A 16,682-nucleotide genomic window follows, 5' to 3' on the forward strand; every position below is an offset into this window, starting at 1 on the left:
GGCAAGCCAGATAAAACCCTCTAGGAATTTCTCATTTCAATCACAGTGAAAGCTACAAGGCTCACGTATTAATTGTGTGTCACAACAAAAATCAGTAGCTTAAAAGAACAGTAATTTTTGCTCATGTGTCTTTAGGTTATCTATCAAGGCTAGGCTTGGCTGGAAGACCCTTACTTTTTGTTTTGCCCAGTTGTATATGAGCAAAAGCAGTGGTCTTAGGTTTGATCTTAGGCCTTAAATGATCTCATGTATTTCCATTTGCCCTTTAGTGCTTCTGCCACCTTTGAGAGAGGAACACTGCTTGACTAGTCTGGTAGTCTCAAGAAAAAGGTCCTTCTAGAAATGCCACTGAGCTACTTAGCTGAGACCATCCTAGATAAACAGATTTCCAACCAACCCGCATTTGTATGAGTTAGTTCAGTTGAGATTAGCAGAGTCATATAGCTGTGTGTAACTGACCAAAGCAAGTCAAAAGCTCAAGGTCAAGGGGTGAGAAAGTACACACCACCTATAATGAGGCCATAGCGAGGATATGGATCAGGATTACTAAAAAATTTGGGCCAATAACACAGTCTATCCAAGCCCACCATTGGACCTTGGACCTTGGACCTTGGACTTCTCTCCCTCTTACCTACTCTCCTCTAGCCATTTGACTTCTCCCTGTTCTGGAACATACCAGGTTCCATTCCTGTGTTAGGTACTTTGCATTTATTTTCCCCTCTTCTTGGAATGCCTTTTCCCCAGAAATTTGTATGTCTGCTTACTCATTTTAGCTCGTATCTTTACTTAGAAGTCACCTTGGTGAGGCCTACCTTGGCCTTACTAAATAAACCATAAATAAATTTAAATAAATAAATTGACCATAAATAAATTTATGATCCCTTGCTCAAAATTTCGCATCTTCTTACCATTTCATTTTTTCCTCCATAGGGACATGTAATTCATGTTATATTTTCTCTGTTTATCATGTTAATTATCTTTCGGCCTCTTCAGAATGTGAGCTTCATGAGGGCAGAGCACTTTGGAAGTTTTGCTCACTATTACACTCCCATTGGCTAGTCTAGTAGCTGTATAGTAAAACTTGTTGAATAGGCAAATGAATGAATGAACTGGAAAAGAGGACTTAAATAGAGTCAGCAGAATTTGGTTTTAGGTTTAGCTATGTGACTAATTCGCTGTTTGAACTTTCATATTTTCCTTCTGTATGTCTTGATTTTTGCTTCTGCCAAATTAACATTAAGATTTCTTATAACTCTAACATTCTGTGTATGTATATTTAACACAGAACTGATAAATAAAGTGTGAGAATAGAATAGGTGCCACTTTTTTTATAAATGCCAGCCTTTTTCATTTGGGAAATTTAAAAAATATCTTAATGCTCAATTTAAAAAGAGGATTTAGTTCCTAATTTGGCACACAAATGAACAGAATCTACAGTATATGGTAGAGATGACTAAAGCTTTTCCTGAATGTTCCAGCAATGGAAATAACTCAATAAATTCATAAGTTCTATCTTTGAATTGCTGTTTCATTTTCATAGTTTTGAAGGTTCATGATACCCTTTAAAAAATGTCTACTCATTTATTCTTTTATCCAGTTAATCATCAAATTTATTCAGACTTAGGGTTTTTCCAGGCAAGTAGAAAAAACCAGAGAGGGCAAGATTGTTAAAAGGTGGGTACAGGATTCTCTTTTGATGAATCATGGAACCCAACCTGCTAAGGAGGAAAGTGTTACTGAATGGTGCCATGTAGTTCCAGGCTCTTGGTGTCCCGAACAAAGAACTGGACGAGACACACAGAGATAGTGAAGCAAAGCAGCAGAAGTGTATTAAGCGCAGTATTACACTCTTGGAGTGGGGGAATGGACTGAGTTCTGTGAGATAAATCAACCTGAGTTTGGTCCTTTGGGTCCTTTTATGTGTTTTTTTGTTTTCTTCTCTTCCCAAGGATGCCTAATCTCTAGCCAGTATCTGCCTTTTGATTAATAGATGTTGCTGAGTTAATGTGGCCCTTGTGTGCTTGTGTGTCATCTCCATCCCATAATTTTAAGTACATGTATGATATGCAGTCCATATGCATGAAACTTAAGTAGCTAATTACCATATTAGGTCATTTTAAGGATACTTCTTTTTAACGAGCATGCCCCTCTCTGGGGAGCTGCCCCTGACAGGTTTGGTCCGAACCTAGCTGGCCATGGGGGCTCCTTACTCACTTTTTTTTTTTTTTTTTTTTTTTTTGAGACTGAGTCTCGCTCTGTCACCCAGGCTGGAGTGCAGTGGTGCGATCTCAGCTCACTGCAAGCTCCTTACTCACTTTTTTATCTCACTTTTGTTTTGGTTGCTGAAGCTCTGCTTCTTATCTCGCTTCTTGCTCAGTCACCTCTTCACCTTCTTTCTGCTCTCATGCTTTTACTCATTCTGTTCTTTATCCAACTTTTAATTCCTTTTGCTATTTTCCTGCATCATTTCCCCTGTTTTCCTGTCTCATAAGGATATGAGGATAACCTATTATTCTTACCCTTAAAATAATATTAATAACAACAATAACAAATCAAAACTATTACCAGTGGTGGATGTCTAGTTTCTTTGCACTTTGAACAAAGAATTGGACAAAACACAAAAGCAAAGCAAGGAAAGAATGATGCAACAAAAGCCGAGATTTGTTGAAAATCCAAGTATACTCCACAGGGTGGGAGCAGCCTGAGCAAGTGGCTCAAGGACCTGATTGCAGAATTTTCTGGGGCTTAAATACCCTCTAGAGGTTTACCATTGGTTACTTGGTGTACATGTAAATGTATGTAATGACAAATACATACATACAGTTCTTTTTACTTTGTCTATTTACATACTTTGTCTGCTTTGTTTATGTAAATGAAGAAGTGGCCTGCAATCAGTCTAATTGGTTGTGGAAAGTGACCAATCAGAAGCTGAAGCGAAGTTACAAAGTTACACCCTATGCAAATATCTGATTGGTCATGGGAAGTGACCAGTCAGAGGCTGAAGTGAGTTACAAAGTTATACTCCTATGCAAATTTAGACTTGGCCCACAACCATCATGATTGGTCGTGGGAGGGGACCAATCAGAGGTATTTTCAATTTTTCATCTGCCACACAGAAAAGGGGGGTGGTTGCAAAGGAAGTAGCCTCTGGTCCTTTTATTACTTGACTGTGGAAAGTTGGGGTTTTCCTTTTGATTTAGTTCTAGGAAGTCAGCGTGAATGTACCTTAGGTTTCCTGCCTCCAGACCCTATTCTCCCGCCTTAAAAACACAATGACACCTATGTTCCTTATGTTATTAATTGAATCTCATTTCACATTGTTCAGTTACTGTATATCTTTCTACTTGATGACCTCAAATCCAATTAGTTTTTTAGTTCTGTTGGTGTTTCTTGAATTTGTTCTTTCTACTTTGTCTATTTATTTACTTTTTATTATTTTTTTGTTTGTGTTCTCTTGTATTTATATATTTTATAGTTTTGGGGTACATGAGATAATTTAACAATATAATTTGTAAAGATCAAGTCAGTGTACTTGGGATAGCCGTAACCTTAAATATTTGTCTTTTCTGTATGTTAGAAACATTGTAATTATTATCTTCTAGCTACTTTAAAATTTACTACATATTATTGTAATTATAGTCTTCCTACTGTTCTATGGAACACTGGATCTTTTTTCCTCGATCAAACTGTGTGTTTACTGCCACCTTAGTGTAGACCCTTACTATCACTTTCCAAGACCATTGCAATGCCACCTGATGGGCTATCATGCCTCTATATTTATCCATATTCAGTAAAATATGCAGTAAAAGGGAAATTAGGAGGCAAAGCCTCAACTATTGAGTGCTTCTATAATACTTAGTAGACTATAGGTACTCTCCTAAACAATATGTATATGTTAACTAATTTATTTAATCTTCACATCACTTCTGTGGGGGAGATACCATTATTCTTTCTTTTATTAATGAGAAAACTTTGGCCCAGAGCAAAATGACCAGATAAGGCTACACGGCTAATTATTGCGGTAGGCAAGGATTGAATCCAGGCAGTCTAGTTGCAGTCTGTACTCTCCTCCATTACACTGTGTACAGTCCTCAGGTGTGTCCTCACTGAGCTGTCTGCTGTGGCTGTACACATATTGTTCCTCTGCTTGTGGTACCCTTACTCCTTTCTCCTCTTGAGTGCTAACTTGTACTCACTTTTTTTGGTCATATCACAAGAATCTTTAATGTTTACTTTAACATTAACTCATGGTGGGGTTGAAAATGTGTTTAGTAAAGTGTGCCAAGTGCCCACATTGAGACCAGCTCCATTCAAATCAGTTCACTCTGTGAGGATGTTTCCTGTGCCCAGCAAGGTCGTGAAGAGAGGGGCCTTGACTTTTCTCTTTGTTAGGTCAGCTTTGCTGGTGAGTTCTTCCAGACTTGCCAGGAGCAGCCTACCCCAGTACACATCAGTCCCATGTAAAAGAATACGATGGAAACTTTCTCAATATATTTCATCAGTTTAGCACGTCTCTGGTACAAAAATCCAAGAAAGGCAGCACAAAAGCAAAAGTGCCAACCAAACTTACTTATAAACAAACATGCATATGTCCCAAACACTACACAGTAGTACCCAAATGACAACATTGCACTAAAAGGTATAAAAGCACTGTACTGTAAAGTTACACATGAATACTGCACTGTAAATCCTGAATACTCTAGTGACCCACCCCCACCGCTTCCACAGGCCTGGTGAGGGTCAGAAACCATTCATCTGCCTTCAGACCTTGCTAGTCCTGGGAGACACTGTTACAGGAGCAGTAGGCAGGGGGATTAGTCTCCTGCAGAGCTCTGGCCTCCTCCATAGCTTCCCAGTATCCGGAAGGCTTGGAGGTCTTTCTTAAAGACCATGGCCAGGAACCCCATGATTTGCATGTTGTTAATTTCGCGGCCGGCCCTGGAGCCCCAGAAGAACTCATGCACCGGCTGCTGCACGTACGGGCCGGGCCGGTACTTCAGGTAATTCTGCTGGACGAACTCCTTGGTGATGAGCTTCCGCACGTCCCCGAAAATGGAAGGTGGACTGCTTTTTCCAGGGCCACAGCCCCAGGACGCGCAGCACGTTCCAGACGGCGATCTCTCTGGCGCTGCAGCCTTTCAAGTAGATGAGGCTCAGGACCATGAGAACGCCTGTCAGGACCATGATGTTGCTCAGAGACACCCTGTCCAGCTCCTCGGGCTCCAGCGCTTTGACCAGCTCAGACTCCATGGTGTGGAGGCTGGACAGCCTCTGGTGCAGCCTGGTCAGCTTCCATGGTGCATTTCGAACACCTGGGCGAGAATGAGGCTGGTGAGCCTGAGGATGCCCCTCCATCGCTAATTGTAGCTGCCGATGACATCCTTCCATGTCTGAAAACCAAATGATGATCTTCTTCTGGTCCTTGACCCGCACGTACCACACGAGCTTGTGCGCCTTCTTCAGCAGCTGTGCTGGGCCAGACTGGGCCGCGCTAGGGGCCTAGTGGGCGCCGCCGTTCTCCGCGGCCTGCTGCAGAGCCTTCGGGTCGCTCGGGGTCTGGGGCAGTGGTCAGGTCTCAAGGAGGGCTCTGCGGCTCTGCCAGGGTCGCGAACAGAGGAACGCCTACCAAAACCCCAGGGTTGCTATGCACCTCAGAGCTGGAGGCCTCGGCTGCAAAGTTGAGGTCGCTGAGATCCTTACTTTGTTCCGACCTGTCTGCTCCGTGTCTGACAAGAGCCTCTGCGTCCAGGAGCACTTTGAGTCTGCCCTCCTCCGTGGACTCCTGGAGAGGAAGTCTTGTACTCTCACCGTTTAAGAATCAGTGCAAATATCTCCTCTTCTAGGATGCCTTTCATAAACTCTTCTCTATGTCTTCTAGGAATTGTTATTCTCTTCTGTGTTTGTTCATTGAATTTCTGTTGTGGCATTTATGACTTTGTATTCTTATTTTACTTTACCTGTGTTCTCTCCTACCCACCTCCCACATGATCAGAAACCAGCACTGTGTCTGCTTGTTTAAAGAATAGTAAAATAAAAACATGGAGCTCTTAACTCCCTCCGAAATTTCAATTCAGTTTTAGATAATACTTCTGGAAAAAGGAATATTTACTTTCTTATGGAAAATATATATATATATATATTTTTTTTCAAGAAGTTTCTTAGGCTAAATTCCCATTAGGAGAATTCTGCCTTAATTTCAAGTCAACCAGTACATTGTGGAAGCTTCTTTTTATTTATTTATTTATTTATTTATTTTTTTATTTTTTTATTTTTTTTTGAGACGGAGTCTGGCTCTGTCACCCCGGCTGGAGTTCAGTGGGGGATCTCGGCTCACTGCAACCTCCACCTCCCGGGTTTACGCCATTCTCCTGCCTCAGCCTCCCGAGTAGCTGGGACTACAGGCGCCCATCACCACGCCCGGCTAATTTTTTGTATTTTTTTAGTAGAGATGGGGTTTCACCGTGTTAGCCAGGATGGTCTCGATCTCCTGACCTCGTGATCCGCCCATCTCGGCCTCCCAAAGTGCTGGGATTACAGGCTTGAGCCAATGGAAAATATTTTTAAATACATTTAATAAAAGTATTATTCTGACAGTGTTGTAAATTTTCATTTGGTATATGAACTTTTAGAACTGCTTAAAAATATGTGAATTTTAAAGTAATGCATGATCATATTTAATTGTAGGACTTTCTATTTTCCTATATAGGGCTGTAATCAGTGATCCAGAACAAAATTTAGCCATTGAGCGAAAAGAAAGTGATCATATCCTTCCAGATTCAAAGATGACACCTCTTCGATTTAGAAAAAGAACACTACATGAAACAAAGTAAGAAGATTTTAATTACATAAAATGAAGATGCACTATGTTCTAAAAGTATTTTTAAAATGTACTTCTGTGTCTAGCTGGAGCTTTTGTGTTTGTTTCACTTTTTTCTATATAAAGAAAAGTGGAATTTTTTTAGTTCAGCTCCCAATTCTGCTACTTTATGATATCGGGGCAATACCTTATTTTACTCTCTTTGCCCTCTAGATTTTTTATTTGTAATTTAGGGGAAAAAAAGCCACAACCTTTGGAGATAATGGATGTGAAAATGTATCATATAGTTACCAAGATATTTTACGCGTGTTATATATAATGGCTAAATCTCATTGGCATGTTAAAAATTGGTATTGATTACACTTTTTTTTTTTTGCATTTTACGTTGTAGCTTTTTCAACCTTAGAATTGGTATGATCTTTTACAATCCTCTGATGCTGTCCACTTCAATTCTTCAACAGTTTCACTGACATCTAACCTCAGCTTTAGTAGACATAAAAAAATCTACCAGTACCCACAGTAACTTTTTTATATTTTCAGACTACCGTAATTGTTAGTATTTTCATATTTTTTTAATTGTTTTGTCTCATTCTTATTTTCTGAAAGCCCTTGCTTTCATCCATTCAAATATTTAGAAGCATCATGTGTTAGTTTCCTATTGCTGCTGTAACAATTACCATGAGCTTAGTATTCTAAAACACAGATTTATTCTTTAATTGTTCTGGAGTTCAGATGCCTAAAATCATGGGATTGATAGGGCTACATTCCTTCTAGAGGTTTTAGGGGTGAAGCTGTTTTCTTGCCTTTTGCAGCTTCTAGAAGCTGGCTCACGGCCCCTTCCTCCATCTTCAAAGTCTGCAATAGCTGGTTTCATGCTGCATCACTCTGTCACTCTTTTTCTATAGATGCATTTCTCTCTACATTCCTCCAATACGGACATGTATGAGTGCATTAAATCTACCTGGATAATCCCAATAATCTCTCCATTTTAATGTTCTTAATTTATCACATATACCACATCTCTTCTATCATATAATGTATTCCCATGTTCCAAGGATTAGGATGTAGACATGTTGGGCCAGAGGAGGTCGTCATTTATGTACCACACATCTAAACTTTCCTTTTTAAAAGTAAACTTTCATTGAAATAAAACGTACATTCACAGTGCACACATTTTAGGTGCACAATGTAGGAGTTATCAAAAATAGAACAACACTCATATACCAAATGCCCAGATCAAGAAACAGACAATTGCCAGTACCGCAGATACCTCCCCTTATGCTGCCTCCCAGTTACTATTCATTTCCCCTGCTATACCAGGTTAACCTCTCTATCTTAATATCATAGATTAGAACTGCCTGGTTATGAAATTTATGGAAATGAAATTACAAGAAATCTAGACTCTATGTCCAGCTTATTTTTTTTTCTCTAATGGCACTTATTTATTTAGTTGTATATAAGATGTATAACATGATATTTTGATATACATAGTGAAATGTATTTGGCTTCTTTTACCCAACATTATGTTTGTAGTTTTATCCATGGTGTTATTTGTAGTTGTCTTTTTTTTAATCTCATCGTTGTATGGTATTTCATTGTACCACATGCCACAACCTATGTATTCAGAGGTTGATAGATATTTGGCTGTTTATGAATAGTGCTGCTATGAACTTCCTTGCTCATGCCTTTTGGTAAACATATGTACTCATTTCTGCTGAGTATATACTTAGAAGTAGAATTGTTGGACCATTTAGTATCCATATGTTCAGCTTTAAAAGATGCAGCCAAATAGCTTTCCCAACTGGTTGCTGAAATTTACACTCCCACCAGTAGCAGTATGAGTGTTCTTGTTGCACCATATCTTTGCCAGAGCTTGGTATTGTCTGCCTTTTTTTATTTGAGTTCTTCTTATGGTTGTGTATTAGTGATTTTAATTTGCATTTCACTGGAGACTAATGTAGTTGAGTACTTTTCCATGTGTATATAGGCCATCTAGATATTCTCATACAAAATTTCCATTCAAGCCTGTTGAGTTGTCTGTCTTTTTAGTATTTGTGGATCTTATTTACATGTTTTAGAAATGAATCCTTTTTCAACTATATTTGTCACATATATCTTGTCCTACTCTGTAGTTACCTTTTCATTCTCTTGACTGTATCTGTCTTAAAAACTAAAGTTAGAAATAGGAGTTCCTAATTTTAACATAGGCCAGTTTTCCTCTTTCCCTATATTGTTAATGCCCTTTGTATATTCCTTAAAAATAATCTCTGCCTACCACTAAATCATTTTCCCTCTGACTTGTAATGCCACATATGTCATATGTCAAGTTATATGCATAATTATGACATGACATGTTATATGCATGTCTAACGCATGGTTGGTTTCTAGACTTTTTCTTCAGTATTATCTGTTTCCCTGCGTCAATATTATCCTAATTAGTATTGCGTTGTATTAGAGTAAATACCTGCAACTTGTTTCAAGCTAATCTAGTTCCATGAGAAATCCTGTTGTGGTATCAATTAGAATTATTGAATTTGTAGCTTTCACTCCTCTTACCGCCCATTTATTCTTCCCAGAGGAGGAGAGAGTTCTGCTTCATAAATTTAGAAGCAGGAATTGGCGTGGGTAGTGCAGCCCTCCCTCTCCCCTTTGTTTGGGAGGCAGCAGCCTGCAGAAGCACACATTCTGCCCTGTGCATTGTTTTAGAGGGTCCCTCCCCAGTGGAAATGAGTGGGTTAGTCTGTTTAATTATAGTGGTAAGGACTAGCTTGTGGTTGCTGCATACCTAAGCCGTGGTTTCTAATAGCTTTATCAATACTAAAATTCATACTTTAATCTTCAGTCTTTCTGATTATTCTTTATGTATTGGTAAGGAACTTGGGTTCCTAAAAGGAATTGGGCACCTAAAACCCAACATGGCACTTTGCATTTTATAGTGTAAATACATATTTACTTTTATCTTTTTGAGAAGACTACAGGGCCCTTGAAGCTGCTACTTCCATTTGTCACTGTTAAAGTGAGTTCTGTTTACTATTGAAAAGCAATATAATGTGATGGTTAAGAGCAAAGTTTTTTCTAGCTCTGCCATTTACTAATCATATGGCCCTGGGCAATTTACTCTTCTGTCTCTGTTTCTATAAAATTTATTTGAAAAATGGGAATAATAACACTTACCTCAGAGTTATTGTAAGTAGTAAATAAACCAATACACATTAAAGTGATTTTAACAATGACTAGTGTCTGGGAAATTCTCAATAAATGGTAGCTGTTACTGTTGTTTCAGGCACATAGTGGGCATTCAATAAACACATTAATCCCAGTGGATTAAATTGAATTGAGGTGGTTAAGCTCCCATGGCTCTACTCTGTGCTTACAAACTCTCATTTGGTTTGCAGGCTTATGTTTCCTGTTCCCTGCTTCCTTTTTGTAGATACCCAGATTTTATAGAGGTGTAGCTTTCAAGATTCCAGTGACCCACACACTTACTTACTAATTACATTACTGCCATTTCATTATACCTGCAGTTTTGTGGGAGAAATATTATTAAATTATTTGTGAAGCAAAGAAGAAATGTATCATTTAGTCTTCAGATCTCTTAATATATAGGAGATTATTGGCAGTAGGGTGCTTTGGTTTTGCTTTATATTGTTAAATAGAATTTTAGGGCTGGCAGCCTTTATGAGATCATTCAGTACTGTCTGAAGGCCATAATGCTTAAATAACCTATTGATCTATGACAAGGTTCGAACTTCATTCAGCACTCTTCCTCACTCTTTGGTTATTCTGGTAAGGAATGTTTTCAGTTACACATCACTGAAAATCGATTGATAGTGGCTTAAACAAGTCAGAATTTATTTTTCTTATATAGTTAGCTGCTTGGAGATAGACATTTATTGATTTTGGTTCAGTAGCTTAGTGATATTACAGCTCTAGGCTGGCTTTCCTGTATCTTTTTGGTCATTCTGATGTGGTGGCTTGATCTCATGGTGGCTATAGTGGCTCCTAGCATCATATTCCTGCCATGTTCACAGGCAGGAACTCTTCTCATGCCACTCTCTTACCAGGACAAAAGAAAATCTTTCCTGGAAGCTTATTGGCAGAACTAGGTCCCTTACTCATCCTTAATTGCAAGATGCTAAGAGCAAATTCTATGGTGGGAGGGAAGCAAAGAAGAAGAGGGTTGGAAATGGCACTTGGGTAGCCCTGCAACAGTGCCAGTCACAAATGTTATATCTCTGTTCAATATTTACTTTTATAGCACTTTGATGGTATAACTTCTAAGATAAAAGTCATTCACATATTATATACTATATTTCAGAGTTATTTCTTTTGTGTCTGCTACAATTAGCAATCTGAAAAAAAAAGAGTACCTTTATCTTTATCCAATCTGTGTGGTTTCAAAATATTAACATAACTTTTTTTGTACATTTTAATTTCCATCAAGTTATAGGTATCTTAAAGAGTTACTGACAAAATGTATTTCTTAACAGGATAAGAACTCATTCTACATTAACTGAAAATGTGCTTTCTCATAAATTACAATTTGATGGTAGGATCATATCACGGTAATTGTGATTTTATTAAAATTTTTAATCCTGTGATTACAAAAACATATTCTCTTTTGAATAGAAATAACAGTAATGAGATTAGATAAGTGTGTATCATTTAAAAATATGTGAATTTAGAACAGACATTTTAATGTAATATCTAGTAATCTGTTATAAAAAATAGGAAATATGAATCTGTAGGAAAAACATTCTAATTAAAAGTTATCTTTGAAGTGAATTTAAATGTTTTTTAAAAAGTAACTTAGCAGTGAATTTTTAAGAGTTATATTACTACCAGAGTATTGTAAACTGAAAACTAATGTTTTATAAGCTGCTTTATTTAATTTTATCTTAATGATTTAACAGATTATCGATAGATGCAGTGACAAGGAAAATAATTCTTAAATCTATTATTTCAGTCTTATAATCTTCCAGTAATACATAATTCTACTTGATGTTCTCTCTATATTACTAGTAAAATGTGTATTTTAAATTATATATTTTTAAGTGATTTTAAAGCTTTCTATGACAATAAAAGATAATAAATTTGTATCTATGTGTGCCTTCTTACAAGCTCAACACTTTTTTTTTTTGGTCTTTTTTTTTTTTTTTTCCTTTTTGTGGAGAATGGGGTCTCGCTGTATTACCCAGGCAGGCCTCGAACTCCTGGGCTCAAGCTATCCTCCCGCCTCTGCCTCCCTGAGAGCTGGGATTACAGGCGTGAGCCACCGCGCCCGGCACAAGCTCAACACTTTTAAAGATAATTCACTTTATCTTAAAAGTCTATGTTGAATTAATAATTTACATTGTAAATATATCCACTTTTCATGTCAGTGTAATATTTTTTTTCTGCATTCAAATCTAACTTTTAGTAGACATTTCAGCAAGCTGTGTTTTTATGTTTTCCCTACAGTTTCCCATAACCTTCACTCATTGCCACATACATAAGAGAGTTAGCTCTCCCTCTTGAGATGCACACTTTTTTTAGTTAATTAATCTAAAAATTATTCTATTTGAAGATATTTGATATCGTTCTATTTTTTCCAGTAATGGACGTGATGCTTGCAGAGAGCTGATTGGGTTCTTTTTCACTCATGACCAATCCCTTACAATTTATGAATATCGACAATTTGGGAAAAATAGGTATGCCATAAAACATTGTTAGAACTCTGGAGATGATCACTTCTGAGAGAAACTAAATAACTTTCCATTTTTTTTTTTTCATTTACTTTCTAGAACAATTGTGCTTCCTTTTATTCAAAAAAGCATTTATAGTCATCAGTGTGGACGAAGAAAAGGAAAACAGTACCGACTTGGTGATTTTTATGTTGTAAGTTGTGTGTGTGTGTGCACACATTTAATACCAGATGGTGGATTTTGTGGAGTCCTATGGAGGTAGAGGAGCAGGGCTTCTAGTCTTCAATTTATTTCCTCTCCTCCGTCCTGAACAGGGTCATTTATGTGGGCTAATGGTTGATGTTTTCCCAGGAACTTCTGCTTCCCAGCCCCAAATCTCAAGAATGAATACAAGCATAGCATTTATTTTCTGTAACACCCCCCTTCCCATTCCACAATGTGGGTTGTCTCCAGATGAAGTTGTATCTTCATATTTTGAAAGGTTCTTCAAAGCTGTGTCATTGGCTAAGTGGCTATCTCAATAGCACCAGGAGATATTCTTTACCTAAAGTAGGTTTATCCTCTGAGGATGGACAGTTTCCTCCATGTGAAGGGGTATGGGCCTCTGGAGCTATCACTTTTCTGACAGATAGCCTATCTTCCTTGTGATTTTCCCACTTCAGGAAATTCCTGGCATTTGGTATGTCACAAGGATTCCCTAGAATGGGTGGAGCATAGATAGTGCTACAGTTTGCGTGGTGCTCTAAAATTTTAAATCGTATTTACACTTTATATCTTGATTAAAATACAGCACTATCCACAGTGATCATTCAGGTAATATATGTTTCTATCCTAAGATCTATAGATGGAGCAGTAAGTTAGACTCATTCCCTGCTTTTGTGGAGCTGACAGTCTAATTGGAGACACAGATAGATAGGAGGGCCAGATAGGAGGGGCAATGTGGGCCAGATAGGAGGGGTGACAGCCCAGTTTTGTGGAATCAAAGGAGGCTCCCTAGAGAAAGTGCCATCTACCCTTGACTAGGAGTTAGCAAGGCTGGGATAAGGGGATAGTTGAGGGTGGGGAAAAGCTTCCAGGTGGAGAAGACAGCTTGTGCTAAGAACAAAAAGGAAGAGAGCACATGACTTATTTGGAGAACTGGAAGTAGTTCAGTCTGGTTGGAGGAGAGTTCAAGGTGGAGGCTGGCAAGAGATGAGTCAGAGCTTATTAAAAAGCAGCCTATGTTAAAGAGTTATCTAACATGTATTGGGGAGTCACTGGAAGAGAAGATGTGAATGGAGTGGGAGAAGGTGGCATGATCAGATTTGTGATTTTGAAAGATCTGTCTGGCTACAATGTGGGGAAGGAATTGAAGACTAGATACACAAGGGCAGGATGGGATTGAATTATATTAATCAAGGAGAGGGATTATGGAAACCTGAATAAGCAAGTGACTCTGGCTATGAAGCTAATTAGACAAATAAAAGTTATTTGATAGGTAGAGCCAGTACAATTTGGTACCCAGTTAAGGGAGAAGTATGGGTTGAGGAAAAATTTTACATCTTACACTTAAATACACTATACACTATACATATGGCACTGAAGCCTGCCTCTTGAGATCTAGAGAAAATCAGCTCTGACTCCCATTTCACAGCCTGCAGAAGAATATTTAATGCATATTCCAAGTTTAAAGTTTGAGTTTATGTCTCCAAAAATTTAGTGTAGTTTATGATTTATTCTCACTATCCTTATTCCATATTTCTTTGAAGTAGATGTGGAACTCTGTTCTTTTTTATGATTTCCAAGAAAGAAAGAAAGAGAAAGAAAGAAAAAGAAAGAAAGAAAGAAAGAAAGAAAGAAAGAAAGAAAGAAAGAAAGAAAGAAAGAAAGAAAGAAAGAAAGAAAGAAAGAAAGAAAGAAAGAAAGAAAGAGAGAGAGGAAGGAAAGAAATTCAGCCAGCTATATATAAACCACATATATGATGCTTTGTGTGTGTAGCAGACATTTTGAAGGGAATATCAAAAGATGTTCACATTGTAGCATTGTAAGCAATTTACAATTTATTATTAGACATCCCTACTGTTAAAAATACATCCCTTGAATATTTCCCATGGTAAAAGCACTCTTCTCCATTTTTCTAACTCTTCCACCTCTTGTTTCTCCCCACCAATCTTCTATTGTTTTATGCGGAAATATTCAACCCTATCCCTCTTTTTTTTTTTGGTGGGAGTATTCTGTTTTGTTTTCCAGATATGGCTGTGGAACTTGTCTTTTCATGTCTATATGCCTCATTAAGTCTTTTTCTAAACACTCCATAAAAGAAATTTTGGTGCCAGTTTTTAAGATAATACATGAATGTGCATATGTGCCCACAGATGCGCCTGCATAAAGGTGTACCCACATATGTATTCACTCATATGCATGCATATATGCACTGACGCAGGCTGTTCCCTTAGGCACACATATAAGTATACACACATATGCTTCTATGCATAACACTGTTACACAGATCACATATTCTTAATTGCTTAACATAATAATTATTTACAGGAGACTCTGAATCTTCTCATCCTCAGTCTTACCCTCACTCAACTAAAAAGTCAATCTAAACTGCTATGTTCTACTAAGTTTCTGCCCAGATTATTATAATCTAAATCCAGGATAATATTTCACTTTATCACTCATAGTTCTCCATCTTCCAATCTGAATTGCAGATTCTTTGGTTCTTCCTTTATGCATCTTCTTTTCTATCTCTGGTAGTCTTTTCTTTATTTCTTTCAGGTTTTTGTTTTGTTTTGTTTTTCGTGCTGTCAGAAGATCACTTATTTCTCTAAAGCCTTCCTAATTTCTGGGTGTTATTCTATTACGAAGATCTAAAAGATTAAAGACTGAAAGAGTCCAGATCTGAACATAGTATCTAATATAGCACTCCTGCCCTCCTCTGTTCTTTTAATGGGCTTAATTTTTCTTCATAGTCCTGACCATATAGTATGTATGTATATTTTTATCTATTCATTATTTTCTCTGACATGATGCTATAACCCCTTGAAGGTAAGGACTTATCTATCATGACCACTACCATGTTCCTAGCAACTGGAATAGTGACAAGTACTTAGTAGACACTGAATACATATGTATTTAATGAATGGATTTAAATGTGATAAGTTGCAACTTGTGCAAGTGCCTAAACCACTCTTATTCCTGAAGGGGTATTTTTAATATCTCTATTTTTGTATTAAAAACATGAAGACAAAGCAAACATCATATGTGTCCAGATTTTTCATCAGTGAAGACTGGATGAAAGACTAAATAAGTGCAAAAGGGTGATGTTGGATATACACTAATTTCCATCATGCTGACAGCTATGGTGGTGCAGCATCTTGCTAGCCGGTTTCCCAAAAGGCTTTATTTGCCAAATACTGGGGAGATGAAATATTTGCCCACCAGAAAAAACAAAGAAAAAAACAAAAAAACCCCACAAAGCTTTAAATTTGAAGTATAGGTTAATTTTGCCAAGTTTTGTAGTCAAATATGTTTAAATTTTTAACTAAAAAATTGAGAATTCTTTTTTCAGTTTTCATCTTACCTTTGGTTGTTGTTGTTGTACGGTCTCGCTATGTTATACAGGCTGGTCTTCACCTTCTTATAACTTGTCCACAGGCTGTTGTTTGTCCTTTGGTCCCATTCAGCAACCAAAGGGAATCATTTACAAACCACAATCTGGTCTTCCAGGCCCATTCATTTACAACCTCCCCCATTTCCCTCTCCCCAATGAGGAGAATATTTAAGTATCAACCATCTGGCTCTTTGAGTTTTCTTTCTTTTTTTCTGTTTCTTTTTCTTTTTCTTTTTTTTTTTTTAGTATGGCTCCTATGCTTATGCACATTAGTAAATTTGTTATGCTTTTCTCTTGTAAACTTGTCTTTTGTTACAGGGATGTGGGCAAAGAGCATTATGATGGGGAGGAAAGGGATCACCTCCTTCCTACCCCTAGACATACATGTTTTTGGTATAAACAATAACTAGTTCTCAAGTAAGAAGACTTTACGGTACCATTTGTCACACATAATTTATCCTAGATTGACCTGGTAATTAGAGTGACTATCTGTATTAGCTAATTGGCTTTATCCAGGGGAAGAAAAAAACAAACTTTTCATATCTTTGTGACAGGAGGTGGTTTTGCACTTAGAGCAAGGTGCCTA

General features: G+C 37.6%; 1 protein-coding gene and 1 pseudogene across 9 annotated transcripts in view; one reads left to right on the forward strand and one right to left on the reverse strand.

The window, feature by feature from the left end:
* Positions 1–16,682, forward strand: part of CAPS2 (calcyphosine 2) — a 123,701-nt gene that overhangs the window by 87,232 nt on the left and 19,787 nt on the right. For 7 of the 9 annotated variants that reach the window (XM_030939118.1, XM_030939111.1, XM_030939113.1 and 4 more), the window contains 4 exons: positions 6,707–6,826; positions 11,308–11,382; positions 12,412–12,507; positions 12,601–12,694. In XM_030939118.1, the coding sequence (XP_030794978.1) occupies positions 6,707–6,826; positions 11,308–11,382; positions 12,412–12,507; positions 12,601–12,694 (385 nt within the window). The remainder of the gene's footprint in view (positions 1–6,706; positions 6,827–11,307; positions 11,383–12,411; positions 12,508–12,600; positions 12,695–16,682) is intronic. The other 2 variants (XM_030939114.1, XM_030939117.1) reach the window with 1 other exon arrangement.
* Positions 4,772–5,986, reverse strand: LOC115899943 (annotated as a pseudogene).

The sequence above is a fragment of the Rhinopithecus roxellana genome, chromosome 10 (genome assembly GCF_007565055.1).
Source record: "Rhinopithecus roxellana isolate Shanxi Qingling chromosome 10, ASM756505v1, whole genome shotgun sequence".
NCBI lineage: Eukaryota > Metazoa > Chordata > Mammalia > Primates > Cercopithecidae > Rhinopithecus > Rhinopithecus roxellana.